The sequence below is a fragment of the Rhinoderma darwinii genome, chromosome 6 (genome assembly GCF_050947455.1).
Source record: "Rhinoderma darwinii isolate aRhiDar2 chromosome 6, aRhiDar2.hap1, whole genome shotgun sequence".
Lineage (NCBI taxonomy): Eukaryota > Metazoa > Chordata > Amphibia > Anura > Rhinodermatidae > Rhinoderma > Rhinoderma darwinii.
The window spans coordinates 8,317,861-8,335,418 of NC_134692.1; the positions used below are offsets into that span (position 1 = coordinate 8,317,861).

At 35.9% G+C, this 17,558-nt stretch overlaps 1 protein-coding gene across 7 annotated transcripts in view; it reads left to right on the plus strand.

The window, feature by feature from the left end:
* Nucleotides 1-17,558, plus strand: part of TNS1 (tensin 1) — a 165,140-nt gene that overhangs the window by 57,926 nt on the left and 89,656 nt on the right. For all 7 annotated transcript variants that reach the window (XM_075829085.1, XM_075829086.1, XM_075829083.1 and 4 more), the window contains one exon: nt 9,067-9,183. In XM_075829085.1, coding sequence (XP_075685200.1) covers nt 9,067-9,183 — 117 coding nt within the window. The remainder of the gene's footprint in view (nt 1-9,066; nt 9,184-17,558) is intronic.

Consider the following 17,558-nt stretch of genomic DNA (forward strand, 5'->3'; position numbering starts at 1 on the left):
AAACCCGTGGCCCCTCAGCCCCACCACAAATTCTTTCCAGTCAGGCGGAAAGTGTAAACAATAAAAAGCTGAACTTACCATAGTTTAGTACAAAAGTCTGTGTTATGGTAGAATATAAAGACCACACAGGGAAACAAAGCTCTGAGCTACATACAAGAATATTATTACTATAATACTGCCCCCTATATACAAGAATATTATTACTAGAATACTGCCCCTATGTACAAGAATATAACTACTATAATACTGCCCCCTGTATACAAGAATATAACTACTATAATACTGCCCCCTATATACAAGAATATTACTACTATAATACTGCCCCTATATACAAGAATATAACTACAATAATACTGCCCCCTATATACAAGAATATAACTACTATAATACTGCCCCTATATACAAGAATATAACTACTATAATACTGCCCCCTATATACAAGAATATAACTACTATAATACTGCCCCTATATACAAGAATAAAACTACTATAATACTGCCCCTATGTACAAGAATATAACTACTATAATACTGCCCCCTATATACAAGAATATAACTACTATAATACTGCTCCTATATACAAGAATATAACTACTATAATACTGCCTCTATATACAAGAATATAACTACTATAATACTGCTCCTATATACAAGAATATAACTACTATTATACTGCTCCTATATACAAGAATATAACTACTATAATACTGCTCCTATATACAAGAATATAACTACTATAATACTGCCCCTATATACAATAATATAACTACTATAATACTGCCCCCTATATACAAGAATATAACTACTATAATACTGCCTCCTATATACAAGAATATAACTACTATAATACTGCCCCTATATACAAGAATATAACTACTATAATACTGCTCCTATATACAAGAATATAACTACTATAATACTGCCCCTATATACAATAATATAACTACTATAATACTGCTCCTATATACAAGAATATAACTACTATAATACTGCCTCCTATATACAAGAATATAACTACTATAATACTGCCCCCTATATACAAGAATATAACTACTATAATACTGCTCCTATATACAAGAATATAACTACTATAATACTGCCTCTATATACAAGAATATAACTACTATAATACTGCTCCTATATACAAGAATATAACTACTATAATACTGCTCCTATATACAAGAATATAACTACTATAATACTGCCTCTATATACAAGAATATAACTACTATAATACTGCTCCTATATACAAGAATATAACTACTATTATACTGCTCCTATATACAAGAATATAACTACTATAATACTGCTCCTATATACAAGAATATAACTACTATAATACTGCCCCTATATACAATAATATAACTACTATAATACTGCCCCCTATATACAAGAATATAACTACTATAATACTGCCTCCTATATACAAGAATATAACTACTATAATACTGCTCCTATATACAAGAATATAACTACTATAATACTGCTCATATATACAAGAATATAACTAATATAAAACTGCACCTATATACAAGAATATAATTACTATAATACTGCCCCCTATATACAAGAATATAACTACTATAATACTGCCCCTATATACAAGAATATAATTATAATACTGCCCCCTATATACAAGAATATAACTACTATAATACTGCTCCTATATACAAGAATATAACTACTATAATACTGCTCCTATATACAAGAATATAACTACTATAATACTGCCCCTATATACAATAATATAACTACTATAATACTGCCCCCTATATACAAGAATATAACTACTATAATACTGCCTCCTATATACAAGAATATAACTACTATAATACTGCTCCTATATACAAGAATATAACTACTATAATACTGCCTCCTATATACGAGAATATAACTACTATAATACTGCCTCCTATATACAAGAATATAACTACTATAATACTGCCCCTATATAGAAGAATATAACTACTATAATACTGCCCCTATATACAAGAATATAAATACTATAATACTGCCTCCTATATACAAGAATATAACTACTATTATACTGCTCCTATATACAAGAATATAACTACTATAATACTGCTCCTATATACAGGAATATAACTACTATAATACTGCCCCTATATACAAGAATATAACTACTATAATACTGCCCCTATATACAAGAATATAACTACTATAATACTGCTCCCTATGTACAAGAATATAACTGCTATAATACTGCCCCCTATATACAAGAATATAACTACTATAATACTGCCTCCTATATACAAGAATATAACTACTATAATACTGCCTCCTATATACAAGAATATAACTACTATAATACTGCCTCCTATATACAAGAATATAACTACTATAATACTGCCTCCTATATACAAGAATATAACTACAATAATACTGCCCCCTATATACAAGAATATAACTACTATAATACTGCCCCTATATACAAGACTATAACTACTATAATACTGCCCCCTATGTACAAGAATATAACTACTATAATACTGCCCCTATATACAAGAATATAACTACTATAATTCTGCCCCCTATATACAAGAATATAACTACTATAATACTGCCTCCTATATACAAGAATATAACTACTATAATACTGCCCCTGTATACAAGAATATAATTACTATAATACTGCCCCTATATACAAGAATATAACTACTATAATACTGCCCCCTATATACAAGAATATAACTACTATAATACTGCCCCCTATATACAAGAATATAACTACTATAATACTGCTCCTATATACAAGAATATAACTACTATAATACTGCCCCCTATATACAAGAATATAACTACTATAATACTGCCCCTATATACAAGAATATAACTACTATAATACTACCTCCTATATACAAGAATATAACTACTATAATACTGCCCCCTATATACAAGAATAGAACTACTATAATACTGCTCCCTATATACAAGAATATAACTACTATAATACTGCTCCCTATATACAAGAATATATCTACTATAATACTGCCCCCTATATACAAGAATATAACTACTATAATACTACCTCCCATATACAAGAATATAACTACTATAATACTACCTCCTATATACAAGAATATAACTACTATAATACTGCCTCCTATATACAAGAATATAACTACTATAATACTGCCTCCTATATACAAGAATATAACTACTATAATACTGCCTCCTATATACAAGAATATAACTACAATAATACTGCCCCCTATATACAAGAATATAACTACTATAATACTGCCCCTATATACAAGACTATAACTACTATAATACTGCCCCCTATGTACAAGAATATAACTACTATAATACTGCCCCTATATACAAGAATATAACTACTAATATTCTTGTATATAGGAGGCAGTATTATAGTAGTTATATTCTTGTATATAGGGGGCAGAATTAAACTACTATAATACTGCCTCCTATATACAAGAATATAACTACTATAATACTGCCTCCTATATACAAGAATATAACTACTATAATACTGCCTCCTATATACAAGAATATAACTACTATAATACTGCCCCTGTATACAAGAATATAATTACTATAATACTGCCCCTGTATACAAGAATATAATTACTATAATACTGCCCCTATATACAAGAATATAACTACTATAATACTGCCCCCTATATACAAGAATATAACTACTATAATACTGCTCCTATATACAAGAATATAACTACTATAATACTACCTCCTATATACAAGAATATAACTACTATAATACTGCCCCCTATATACAAGAATATAACTACTATAATACTGCTCCCTATATACAAGAATATAACTACTATAATACTGCTCCCTATATACAAGAATATATCTACTATAATACTGCCCCCTATATACAAGAATATAACTACTATAATACTACCTCCCATATACAAGAATATAACTACTATAATACTACCTCCTATATACAAGAATATAACTACTATAATACTGCTCACTATATACAAGAATATAACTACTATAATACTGCCCCCCTATATACAAGAATATAACTACTATAATACTGCCCCCTATATACAAGAATATAACTACTATAATACTGCCCCTATATACAAGAATATAACTACTGTAATACTGCCCCTATGTACAAGAATATAACTACTATAATACTGCCCCTATATACAAGAATATAACTACTATAATACTGCCTCCTATATACAAGAATATAACTACTATAATACTGCCCCTATATACAAGACTATAACTACTATAATACTGCCCCCTATGTACAAGAATATAACTACTATAATACTGCCCCTATATACAAGAATATAACTACTATAATTCTGCCCCCTATATACAAGAATATAACTACTATAATACTGCCTCCTATATACAAGAATATAACTACTATAATACTGCCTCCTATATACAAGAATATAACTACTATAATACTGCCCCTGTATACAAGAATATAAATACTATAATACTGCCCCTATATACAAGAATATAACTACTATAATACTGCCCCTATATACAAGAATATAACTACTATAATACTGCTCCCTATGTACAAGAATATAACTGCTATAATACTGCCCCCTATATACAAGAATATAACTACTATAATACTGCCTCCTATATACAAGAATATAACTACTATAATACTGCCTCCTATATACAAGAATATAACTACTGTAATACTGCCTCCTATATACAAGAATATAACTACTATAATACTGCCTCCTATATACAAGAATATAACTACAATAATACTGCCCCCTATATACAAGAATATAACTACTATAATACTGCCCCTATATACAAGAATATAACTACTATAATTCTGCCCCCTATATACAAGAATATAACTACTATAATACTGCCTCCTATATACAAGAATATAACTACTATAATACTGCCTCCTATATACAAGAATATAACTACTATAATACTGCCCCTGTATACAAGAATATAAATACTATAATACTGCCCCTATATACAAGAATATAACTACTATAATACTGCCCCTATATACAAGAATATAACTACTATAATACTGCTCCCTATGTACAAGAATATAACTGCTATAATACTGCCCCCTATATACAAGAATATAACTACTATAATACTGCCTCTATATACAAGAATATAACTGCTATAATACTGCCCCCTATATACAAGAATATAACTACTATAATACTGCCCCCTATATATAAGAATATAACTACTATAATACTGCCCCTATATACAAGAATATAACTACTATAATACTGCTCCTATATACAAGAATATAACTACTATAATACTGCCCCCTATATACAAGAATATAACTACTATAATACTGCCCCTATATACAAGAATATAACTACTATAATACTACCTCCTATATACAAGAATATAACTACTATAATACTGCCCCCTATATACAAGAATAGAACTACTATAATACTGCTCCCTATATACAAGAATATAACTACTATAATACTGCTCCCTATATACAAGAATATATCTACTATAATACTGCCCCCTATATACAAGAATATAACTACTATAATACTACCTCCCATATACAAGAATATAACTACTATAATACTACCTCCTATATACAAGAATATAACTACTATAATACTGCTCACTATATACAAGAATATAACTACTATAATACTGCCCCCCTATATACAAGAATATAACTACTATAATACTGCCCCCTATATACAAGAATATAACTACTATAATACTGCCTCCTATATACAAGAATATAACTACAATAATACTGCCCCCTATATACAAGAATATAACTACTATAATACTGCCCCTATATACAAGACTATAACTACTATAATACTGCCCCCTATGTACAAGAATATAACTACTATAATACTGCCCCTATATACAAGAATATAACTACTAATATTCTTGTATATAGGAGGCAGTATTATAGTAGTTATATTCTTGTATATAGGGGGCAGAATTAAACTACTATAATACTGCCTCCTATATACAAGAATATAACTACTATAATACTGCCTCCTATATACAAGAATATAACTACTATAATACTGCCCCTGTATACAAGAATATAATTACTATAATACTGCCCCTGTATACAAGAATATAATTACTATAATACTGCCCCTGTATACAAGAATATAACTACTATAATACTGCCCCCTATATACAAGAATATAACTACTATAATACTGCTCCTATATACAAGAATATAACTACTATAATACTACCTCCTATATACAAGAATATAACTACTATAATACTGCCCCCTATATACAAGAATATAACTACTATAATACTGCTCCCTATATACAAGAATATAACTACTATAATACTGCTCCCTATATACAAGAATATAACTACTATAATACTGCTCCCTATATACAAGAATATATCTACTATAATACTGCCCCCTATATACAAGAATATAACTACTATAATACTACCTCCCATATACAAGAATATAACTACTATAATACTACCTCCTATATACAAGAATATAACTACTATAATACTGCTCCCTATATACAAGAATATAACTACTATAATACTGCCCCCCTATATACAAGAATATAACTACTATAATACTGCCCCCTATATACAAGAATATAACTACTATAATACTGCCCCTATATACAAGAATATAACTACTGTAATACTGCCCCTATGTACAAGAATATAACTACTATAATACTGCCCCTATATACAAGAATATAACTACTATAATACTGCCTCCTATATACAAGAATATAACTACTATAATACTGCCCCTATATACAAGACTATAACTACTATAATACTGCCCCCTATGTACAAGAATATAACTACTATAATACTGCCCCTATATACAAGAATATAACTACTATAATTCTGCCCCCTATATACAAGAATATAACTACTATAATACTGCCTCCTATATACAAGAACATAACTACTATAATACTGCCTCCTATATACAAGAATATAACTACTATAATACTGCCCCTGTATACAAGAATATAAATACTATAATACTGCCCCTATATACAAGAATATAACTACTATAATACTGCCCCCTATATACAAGAATATAACTACTATAATACTGCTCCCTATATACAAGAATATAACTACTATAATACTGCCCCTATATACAAGAATATAACTACTATAATACTACCTCCTATATACAAGAATATAACTACTATAATACTGCCCCCTATATACAAGAATAGAACTACTATAATACTGCTCCCTATATACAAGAATATAACTACTATAATACTGCCCCCTATATACAAGAATATAACTACTATAATACTGCTCCTATATACAAGAATATAACTACTATAATACTACCTCCTATATACAAGAATATAACTACTATAATACTGCCCCCTATATACAAGAATATAACTACTATAATACTGCTCCCTATATACAAGAATATAACTACTATAATACTGCTCCCTATATACAAGAATATAACTACTATAATACTGCTCCCTATATACAAGAATATATCTACTATAATACTGCCCCCTATATACAAGAATATAACTACTATAATACTACCTCCCATATACAAGAATATAACTACTATAATACTACCTCCTATATACAAGAATATAACTACTATAATACTGCTCCCTATATACAAGAATATAACTACTATAATACTGCCCCCCTATATACAAGAATATAACTACTATAATACTGCCCCCTATATACAAGAATATAACTACTATAATACTGCCCCTATATACAAGAATATAACTACTGTAATACTGCCCCTATGTACAAGAATATAACTACTATAATACTGCCCCTATATACAAGAATATAACTACTATAATACTGCCTCCTATATACAAGAATATAACTACTATAATACTGCCCCTATATACAAGACTATAACTACTATAATACTGCCCCCTATGTACAAGAATATAACTACTATAATACTGCCCCTATATACAAGAATATAACTACTATAATTCTGCCCCCTATATACAAGAATATAACTACTATAATACTGCCTCCTATATACAAGAACATAACTACTATAATACTGCCTCCTATATACAAGAATATAACTACTATAATACTGCCCCTGTATACAAGAATATAAATACTATAATACTGCCCCTATATACAAGAATATAACTACTATAATACTGCCCCCTATATACAAGAATATAACTACTATAATACTGCTCCCTATATACAAGAATATAACTACTATAATACTGCCCCTATATACAAGAATATAACTACTATAATACTACCTCCTATATACAAGAATATAACTACTATAATACTGCCCCCTATATACAAGAATAGAACTACTATAATACTGCTCCCTATATACAAGAATATAACTACTATAATACTGCTCCCTATATACAAGAATATAACTACTATAATACTGCCCCCTATATACAAGAATATAACTACTATAATACTGCCCCCTATATACAAGAATATAACGACTATAATACTGCCCCTATATACAAGAATATAACTACTATAATACTGCCTCTATATACAAGAATATAACTACTATAATACTGCCCCCTATATACAAGAATATAACTACTATAATACTTGCTCCTATATACAAGAATATAACTACTATAATACTGCTCCTATATACAAGAATATATCTACTATAATACTGCCCCCTATATACAAGAATATAACTACTATAATACTGCCCCCTATATACAAGAATATAACTACTATAATACTGCCCCTATATACAAGAATATAACTACTATAATACTGCCCCTATATACAAGAATATAACTACTATAATACTGCCCCCTATATACAAGAATATAACTACTATAATACTGCCCCTATATACAAGAATATAACTACTATAATACTGCCCCCTATATACAAGAATATAACTACTATAATACTGCCCCCTATGGTTAAGAATATAGATTTGAATAGGTGGGAGAATTGACATTTATGTTTATAGCTTCTCTTTAAGATAAATGGTTCCCAGATTACAGTGCATTGTGTGCAGGTGATGGATACATCATAAGATTTTTTGGTTCATTCTTAGGTGTTTCTTTTGCAGGGATGGAACACTTGGAGAACGGACCAAGCGTCTCTGTTGATTACAACACCTCTGATCCTCTGATTCGCTGGGACTCGTACGACAATTTCAATGAGCACCGAGAGGACAGTCTGGAAGGTGGGTGTTTGAGTCCTAATTTTTAAGATCCCTGTATTACAAGTTCAATAATGCATCTGATTAAAATAGACCTGCAACAGGCCCCTTCCCTTATTGGGGCTCGCACCCCTCACTCTGTACATCAGTTTTCTGATACACTTCCGTATTTTACTGGTCATTTTATGACTTGTATTTATAGTCATTGTTTCCTTGTTGTAATGGAAGTCACTTCTTTATGTACTGTCTTCCTGCTGAGCTTGTGCTGAACAAGCAGAGCTGCAGTGTAAAGCATTAATAAGAAAATGCAAAACAGCATTTTAAGTCTTTAATAAAACAGCAGATGGACTTTAGGCTACCTTAGACCCCAACAGGCAATGTAACAAAGCTGGAGTTACTGATCACAGATAATGCGGCATGGGTGAGGGACAGAGCTGCAGCTTGAAGTGGATTTTAGACGTCCTCAGATCCCAATAGACATTGCAGCTAATCTGGAGTCACTGATCACTGATGTGTCCTTAGGGGACGATCCTAAAAGCAGCCAACATAGAGGAAGATAAATATCCGATATGCATTACCCTTATGTAGTAACTTTAAACTTTTTTTCCCAGTGTCCTCCCTGTAGGATATTGAACTATTATTACACTAAAGATCACATTTCCAGCAAGCGCAGGGTTAAGATGACTGCAAGAATTAGGGCAACTATGGCAAGGGTGTGGGTGGGCAGGGACATCAGAGAGGTCCACACATACACACATAGCTTAGGAGCAGAGGGCAAGGTGAAAAAGTCATAGGACTGGGCTGGTCCTGCGTGTGTCACCGCAGCTGTGTGTCCGCTCATGACTTAGGGAATGTGTGTGTGTGACTTTAAACGTCCAACGCCAGCCAACCTGCAGATCTCTACAGGGCAAAGGGAACCCCTAGACCTCTCCGGGTGCAGCTCCAAGTAAGAAATAATGTGTGAGAAGAAATAATTAGAACATTGATTTTAGGAGAATCGACTCCTTGTGACCACGCGGGCCGCGAGGCCGGAAAAAGTTTTGTTTTGTTTTCAAAAACTCTTCTTGGAATGAGCTTAGTCTTTACTCCTGAATTATAGCAGGCGGGGAGCAAATGTAGGGGGAGGGGGGGGGGCTGTAAAAAAAATCTGAAATGATACAATGTATTACAATATTTACATTTGTTTTCTAAATATTTTTGTCAATTTGGGATTTTGTCAAATTTGTTTTGAAAGTGCAATAATGTAACTTTATGCCATAGCAACAGTGGTCGGGATTTATTAATACTGTCCAAAAGTCAGACCGATTTGAAAATGTCTAGAAAAGGCGGCGTGTCAAAGAGGGGTCGTAAAATGTGTCAGATTTGTTAATAGTCTGCGCCATTCTTATGGGCGTAAAACTTTGGGGAAATGTACGACAGCCATGAGGTGGCAAAAAGAAGACAAAAATGTGGAGATTTATAAATACGGTCTTAAAGTTAACCGAGATAAAACAAGGCCAGACAGTCAGAATCTGCGCCATATTTATTACAATGGTGCACGCTGTATAATAAAAATAACACCTCCTTTCCTAGACACTTTTTAAAACTGGTTAATGTCCGTGACTTTGTTCTGAAATTCCTCACCATTTTCAAGATGTCAGCTTGCTGTCAGTGAATGGGAACGTTTTTGTTTACATCCAGAGGTTGAACACTTGCACATACCTAATATTTCTCACAGATGAGGGTTTGCTACAATTGTATCCAGTGTAGGCAATCCTCTGAGAGCTAAACAGGCAAAGTCCTGGCTGAAACATTTTACCTGCACTGATACGTTGTAGCAAACTATCAGGACAGGAGGGAGATTTGTGCTGCTGATTTGTTCTAATTCTAGCTCTCAATTGTATCTTAGATCTAAGCGCCCGAGCAAGTGCAAAGCCTCTCATCGTAACATCAACGTACCACAGTGTTTGGGCATGCGCTGTATCTTTGACACATAAGGTGTCTAACTGTTGGAGCAGGCTCAGTTGATACTTTTCGGAATCCTGCACATGGCCATAGCCGTAATTTCGGTCCGTGATTATGGGCACGGACGGCCGCGGACTTTCACCCGTATTTGCGCGCTGCGCTCCCATTATATAGTAAAGGAGCACGGTCCATAAATTCAAAAAATAGGACATGTCCTATTTTTCGCGGATCATTTCTACGGCCCGGACACCTTTTCCGTATATATACGGGAAGGTGTCCGTGGGGCATAGAAATGAATGGATTGGTATTTTATCCGCAATTACATATCCGTGATTGCGGATCAAAATTACGGTCGTGTACATGGGGTCTAACCTGGGACAAGTGCCGTTTTCGAGACACCACACGAGCGCACCTGCAGGACAGCTATTGGCTGTAAGCCATGTGACATTGCAGGTGACGTATGCCGACGCTATAGGACAATGTGTCCATCAATCAAATAAAATAAGGGGCTGGGCCTTATATTTGTGAGCCTATTGGCTAATACAAACTGGGAGGGGTCTGGGATTCTTAAAAAAAGATAAAAAATTCGGATGCACGGTGTGCCCTCGCCAGCAGTCCCGAAACCCCTGAAGACGCCAAAACATGTTAGGGGGCTGTGCTTTATTGCTGTTTTTTTTTTTTTTACAATTACTACTATGGTGTAGGGTAACAATTTGAGTTTTAACCTGATCTAATAAAATTTGTTATATTATATTTTTTTTAGTGTGGTGGAAAATGACCACTTGTTTGGCCCTCGGGCGATCTGTACAGAAATAGCGGATTTGTTTGGCTCGCGTAGAATTGTCTAGGCTTGACACAATTGTAACAAACTCTCAGCTGTGAGAAGTATTAGTTCTGGATTGGTTACTTACACTCACTCCGAGAATTTGCAGGAATACTGTATTTCCCTGTGGATACTTTGTATCTATGGTCTCGGTTGTTTTCTAAGCTGTCATAGGGAGTGGTGCTGTCAGAAGTTGTGCTCCTCATGTTCCAGCACTGGAGAGAATCCACGTAATGAGCCAAGTATTAGATCAGGGCTGTATAAGCAAGAATGTTCCTATTCACTGCCAGCAAGCAGAGATCATATATGTCTGCTATTGTTTTGATGCATATTATTCTTTTCGCACGCTTCCTCCATGCAGTCGGATATGATATTTACATAAGAGGCATCTATAGGGAATGTATCCAGGTATGATTAGTTGTGTATGCAGCGCCCCCATGTGGTTGGAGCGGAGAGACTGGGCAGTGCGGCGAGTTGTCTGGTCGGGTATGTTCATTGTGTGTCACTGAGTGGGATGTTGGACATCATGAACTGATCACCTGTGATAGGACAATCATGCGGAATTTGTCTTTTCATTAGTGTCACCCCAAAACAGAAACGATCTGATTGGTTCGTTGTTTGCGCAGTACAAGACTCTACATATCTCCGTGTATACAGAAGTGGATGGTGAAATGATCTGAGGCTGAGTCATGGGATGGGGTAAAACATGGCGTCCAGTCCACCTGCTCCTTACAAACCCCCGGCATTTGTCGCCACTTCTCCTGTCCGTCACCGATAGGAAAGTTTTTATTTTTCATGGGCTGTCATGCGGCAGGCAGGTGGCACTCTCTGATTTATGGCTGTCAAGAGGGAGCACAATTTGGCGGCAGAGATTCCAAATTAAAGAGGAGGAGGAGGAGGAAGCTGACACCTCCAAGGATAAACTTTTGGCATCTCTTACTGTTTGCTTGTCATGGTCAGTGCAGCTTGTTTTTATTTCAAAGGAATGTCTTATGGCGGGGGACAGGCTGCGGCGGCAAATGTTCCCAAATAATGACCCCACAAATGGTCAAAATGGCAATTTAACAGAACTGCAATGCTACATTTGACCATCGGGAGCGATATAGATCTTCACTGCCGTTCTGTTTACTGTGTAGTTTACTGACTCTTTAAAGGGAGAAATGTTAAAGACATAGAAAATAACTAAAGGCTGGAACCGAGTCCATGATAATCTTGCGATAGTTTTCATTCTACTTTGACATTTGACGCCCACTCTGAATTCCTTCCCTTGTCTCGGAGAGAATTTGTGACCTTGAACATGTAACTGAGGGGTTTCTCCATCTATAAGTTTCTTCGTAAGTCACTGCATGTTGAAAATCCTCAAATTAAATGGGTTCCCCTCATTGGACAATCCCTATCTGATAATAAGTTGATCATAAAGTGTCCCCTTGCTGGGACCCCCAGCGATCAGCTGTAATCTGTGGGAAGCCGGACAGTAAGTGTTGTGTTTCCCTGCAGTGCCACCGCAGGAGAAATGAAGTATTACACAGTGTCCATTCAAATCAATGTGTTATCTGTGTAATACAGGACAGGACACGTCCTCCAGAGAGAGAGAGAGAGAGAGAGAGAGACTCTTTATAAGCGCTCTCCACTCTGACCAAGAGATGAGGATCCTGAATGGAGGACCCCCTTCTAGTTAGATTTCCCTAATAGGGTGTATGAACATCGGTTTTCTAAAGTAGACAAGATCATCCACAACCAGAGTGCGCCATCTTCAGGTTAAGATTGAGCTTGGATTGACGGCAGTCAACTTGCTGATTCTACAGGGCATGCTGAGAGTTGTAGTTGCTTAGCAATGGTCAGCCTAACCTTTGTATAGTGGTTAAAAGGTATATCAGATTTTATGTAAATAAAGTTTAATAGAATGGAAAGTTTGCAACTTTCTTATATACTTTGTATTCAATTACTGAATTACGCTGCAGTGGCGGCGTGTGCAAGTACGAACCAGACTGAAGCCGATGGAAACAATGAAGAGACTGCAGCTCCTGTACGAGTGTCACGGACCCTTCACACAGCTGATCAGTTCAGAGTGAAGAGTCAAACCCAATTGATCTAATATTGATGACCCATCCTAAGGCCGGATTCACACGAGCGTGTGCGTTTTGCGCGCGCAAAAGGCACTTGATAGCTCCGTGTGTCAGCCCCGTATGATGCGCGGCTGCGTTCTTTTCGAGCAGCCGCCATCATTATGACACTCCGTTTGGATGTTTGTAGCACGTGGTGCTTTTCTGTTTTCATTCATCCTTTTCACAGCTGTTGCGCGAATCACGCTTGTACCACGGAAGTGCTTCCGTGTGACATGCGTGGTTTTCACGCACCCATTGACTTCAATGGGTGCGTGATGCGTGAAATACGCCCAAAGAACGGACATGTCGTGACTTTTTCGCAGCGGACTCACGCAGCGTAAAAGTCACGCACATGTCTGCGCGGCCGCATAGACTAATATAGGTCCGTGCGATGCGCGTGAAAATCACGCGCGTTGCACGGACGTATATCCCGTTCGTCTGAATAAGCCCTAAGGATAATCCCTTTAAGACTGGACTACTACTTTAAACCTCCTCTCTCCATCTTCCAGGGCCGGCTGTGACCTTGATGTATAATTTGGGCTGCGCTCCCTCCTCTGGCGGAGTCGCTGCGTGTGATGATACAGGTTGTGTGTAAACATCTCTGACCACATAACGTGTCCTGCCAGAGAAATGTTTACTGACTGCAGCAAGAGCCGAGCCCGGACCCTCAGAGAGAGTGTAAAAATACTCCCCACAGATGATTGGCCACCAATCCTGGGTTATTGATCAGCGGCCAAAGAAGCAACTCTCTGCATACAAACCGTAATCCTATCTATCTATCTATCTATCTATCTATCTATCTATCTATCTATCTATCTATCTATCTATCTATCTATCTATCTATCTATCTATCTATCTATCTATCTCATATCTATCTATCTATCTATCTATCTATCTATCTATCTATCTATCTATCTATCTATCTATCTATCTATCTATCTATCTATCTATCTATCTCATATCTATCTATCTATCTATCTATCTATCTATCTATCTATCTATCTATCTATCTATCTATCTATCTATCTATCTATCTATCTATCTATCTATCAATCTATCTCATATCTATCTATCTATCTCATATCTATCTATCTATCTATCTATCTCATATCTATCTATCTATCTATCTATCTATCTATCTATCTATCTATCTATCTATCTATCTATCTATCTATCTATCTATCTATCTATCTATCTATCTATCTATCTATCTATCTATCTCATATCTATCTATCTCATATCTATCTATCTATCTATCTATCTATCTATCTATCTATCTATCTATCTATCTATCTATCTATCTATCTATCATCTATCTATCTATCTCATATCTATCTATCTATCTCATATCTATCTATCTATCTATCTATCTATCTATCTATCTATCTATCTATCTATCTATCTATCTATCTATCTATCTATCTATCTATCTATCTATCTATCTATCTATCTATCTATCTATCTATCTATCTCATATCTATCTATCTATCTATCCTTCCTGATCATGGCATACAGTCAGGAGATGTATAGGACGGAGTCTCTGGACCTGTATGTACATTATTAGGATATTACACCACATATCAGGCATTACATGAGCAGGATAAGATTTGTGAGTGCGGGGGGCGCTCATGTGGGCCCCGCCATAAATGTTCTATATTACGGGGGAGCTGATGATGAGACATCTCGGTGAGATCACTGTAAAGCTTTGCAGCGATGAATCAGCCGCCCCGAGAGTCTGAATATTTCAGCGGATGAATAAGACTTTCCGTTCGTTGGCAGGAGTCGCTGTTTTGGTGCAAATCTCCTGAAAGCTGAAATGGCTCAGTCAGAAAAGGAGAAAAATGCCCCAGACTGGCCAGAAGAAGGGGGTGTAGCTGCCACGCGGGCGCTGCCCAGGCTCAGCTGTACGGAGCTGCTGGAACAGGAATCAACAGAGAAATCCCCGTGGATTATCCCGGCACAAAATGTTAACTAGTTCACTGCTGGGAGGAAACTATCTTCAAACCGTGAATCTACAAATGGGAATACATTTACATGTGATTGTCATTAGCTGGATCTGGTGTGTCGGAGACATGCAGGAGCTGCTTTCAGCCGAGCCGTCAGTTCAGCTGAACTGACGGACTCGGCTTTGACAAAACGATACAGCTTCTATGTATACAGGATACATAGAAGCTGTATCGTAAAAGTAAAAAAACAAAAAAAACAATAAAAGTCAAATTAAAAGTTGATAAAAACTAGGGCTCCGTTCCGTCTGAGCTTTCCATCGGAACGGAGTCCTGACAGACACCAACGGAAACCAGAGGTTTCCGTTTCCTCCACCATTGATTTCAATGGTGACGGATCTGGGGCCAATGGTTTCTATTTGTCTCCGTTGTGCAAGTGTTCCGTCGTTTTGACTGAATCAATAGCGTAGTCAACTACGCAGATGTGAATGAAGCCTTAGATTGTCATTTATACAATGGCCACTGGTCTGTCTGATATGGGGCCATGTATAATGTCCGATACACACTGCGTATCTAATTCTATTATAGGACAATTCATAGGGAAAGTGCTCATATCCCATCTCTCCTGCGAGATCCGTAACAACTTTGGAATGTGCGTCCAGTAATAAACGTCTCCCTCCGTCAGTCCGACTTTAAATAGTTGCTACCAGGAGACACAGTTTGTCTGCTACCTCAGCCCTGAGTCCAGGAGGACGAGAGCCAGAAATCCCCCCCCCCCCTCCACTCCTGGTCCCATATGTTCTTCAAGTTAAAAGCAGTTACTGATTTTGTAGCATTCTGTCTCCTTGGACAGCAGCACTCTACCACAGCGCTCTGCTCAGCACAACCTACAGTCCGTCTATATAGTGGTTACCATGTGATTAGAGCCCTATATAAAATAGCAGGAGAGTGACGAACATAAGGATGATGGGAGTTCTCCTTTATATTACTAGTAGATGGAAACCCAGGTATAAAATGTTATCATTCCTCATGGAGTCTGTCTAGTAAGATTGGTTATGAATATGTTTCGGCAAGAACGGCCGACCATCTAATGTGTATGGTGGTGTGCCGACTTTCCACAGACGGCAGATCTCAGGCAAAAGAAGGATCGGGCAAGTTGGATTTCGACATACCCGATCCCTTGTTCTCACAACAGATAAGCCGCTGCCAAAGGTGTCTGGCGGCAGTTTATTCTCCTCCCCCCATTGAGCACATGTACTTATTCTTCCAATAACTGGTATTGTTACCCCACTATCCAAGACCAGGAGCACACATTTTGGTAATATGGTTTCATGTTTTCTCAGTCTTTATACTACATATTATGACATTTGTGGCTAAAACTTTGTTACGGGGGTATCTGTGGCTGACACACTGTTATGGGGACATCTGTGACATAAGCCAGCCGTAAACGTGAGATGGCAGTTAGCCGAACGCTCGACATGGCTCGGCCAAGCATGCATGTTTATTTTAATGAGAAGGGCGGAATAAAAGACATCTGCCAGCGGGCAGCCGAACTCGCCGTGGGTTTGGACGACTTTCATCTAA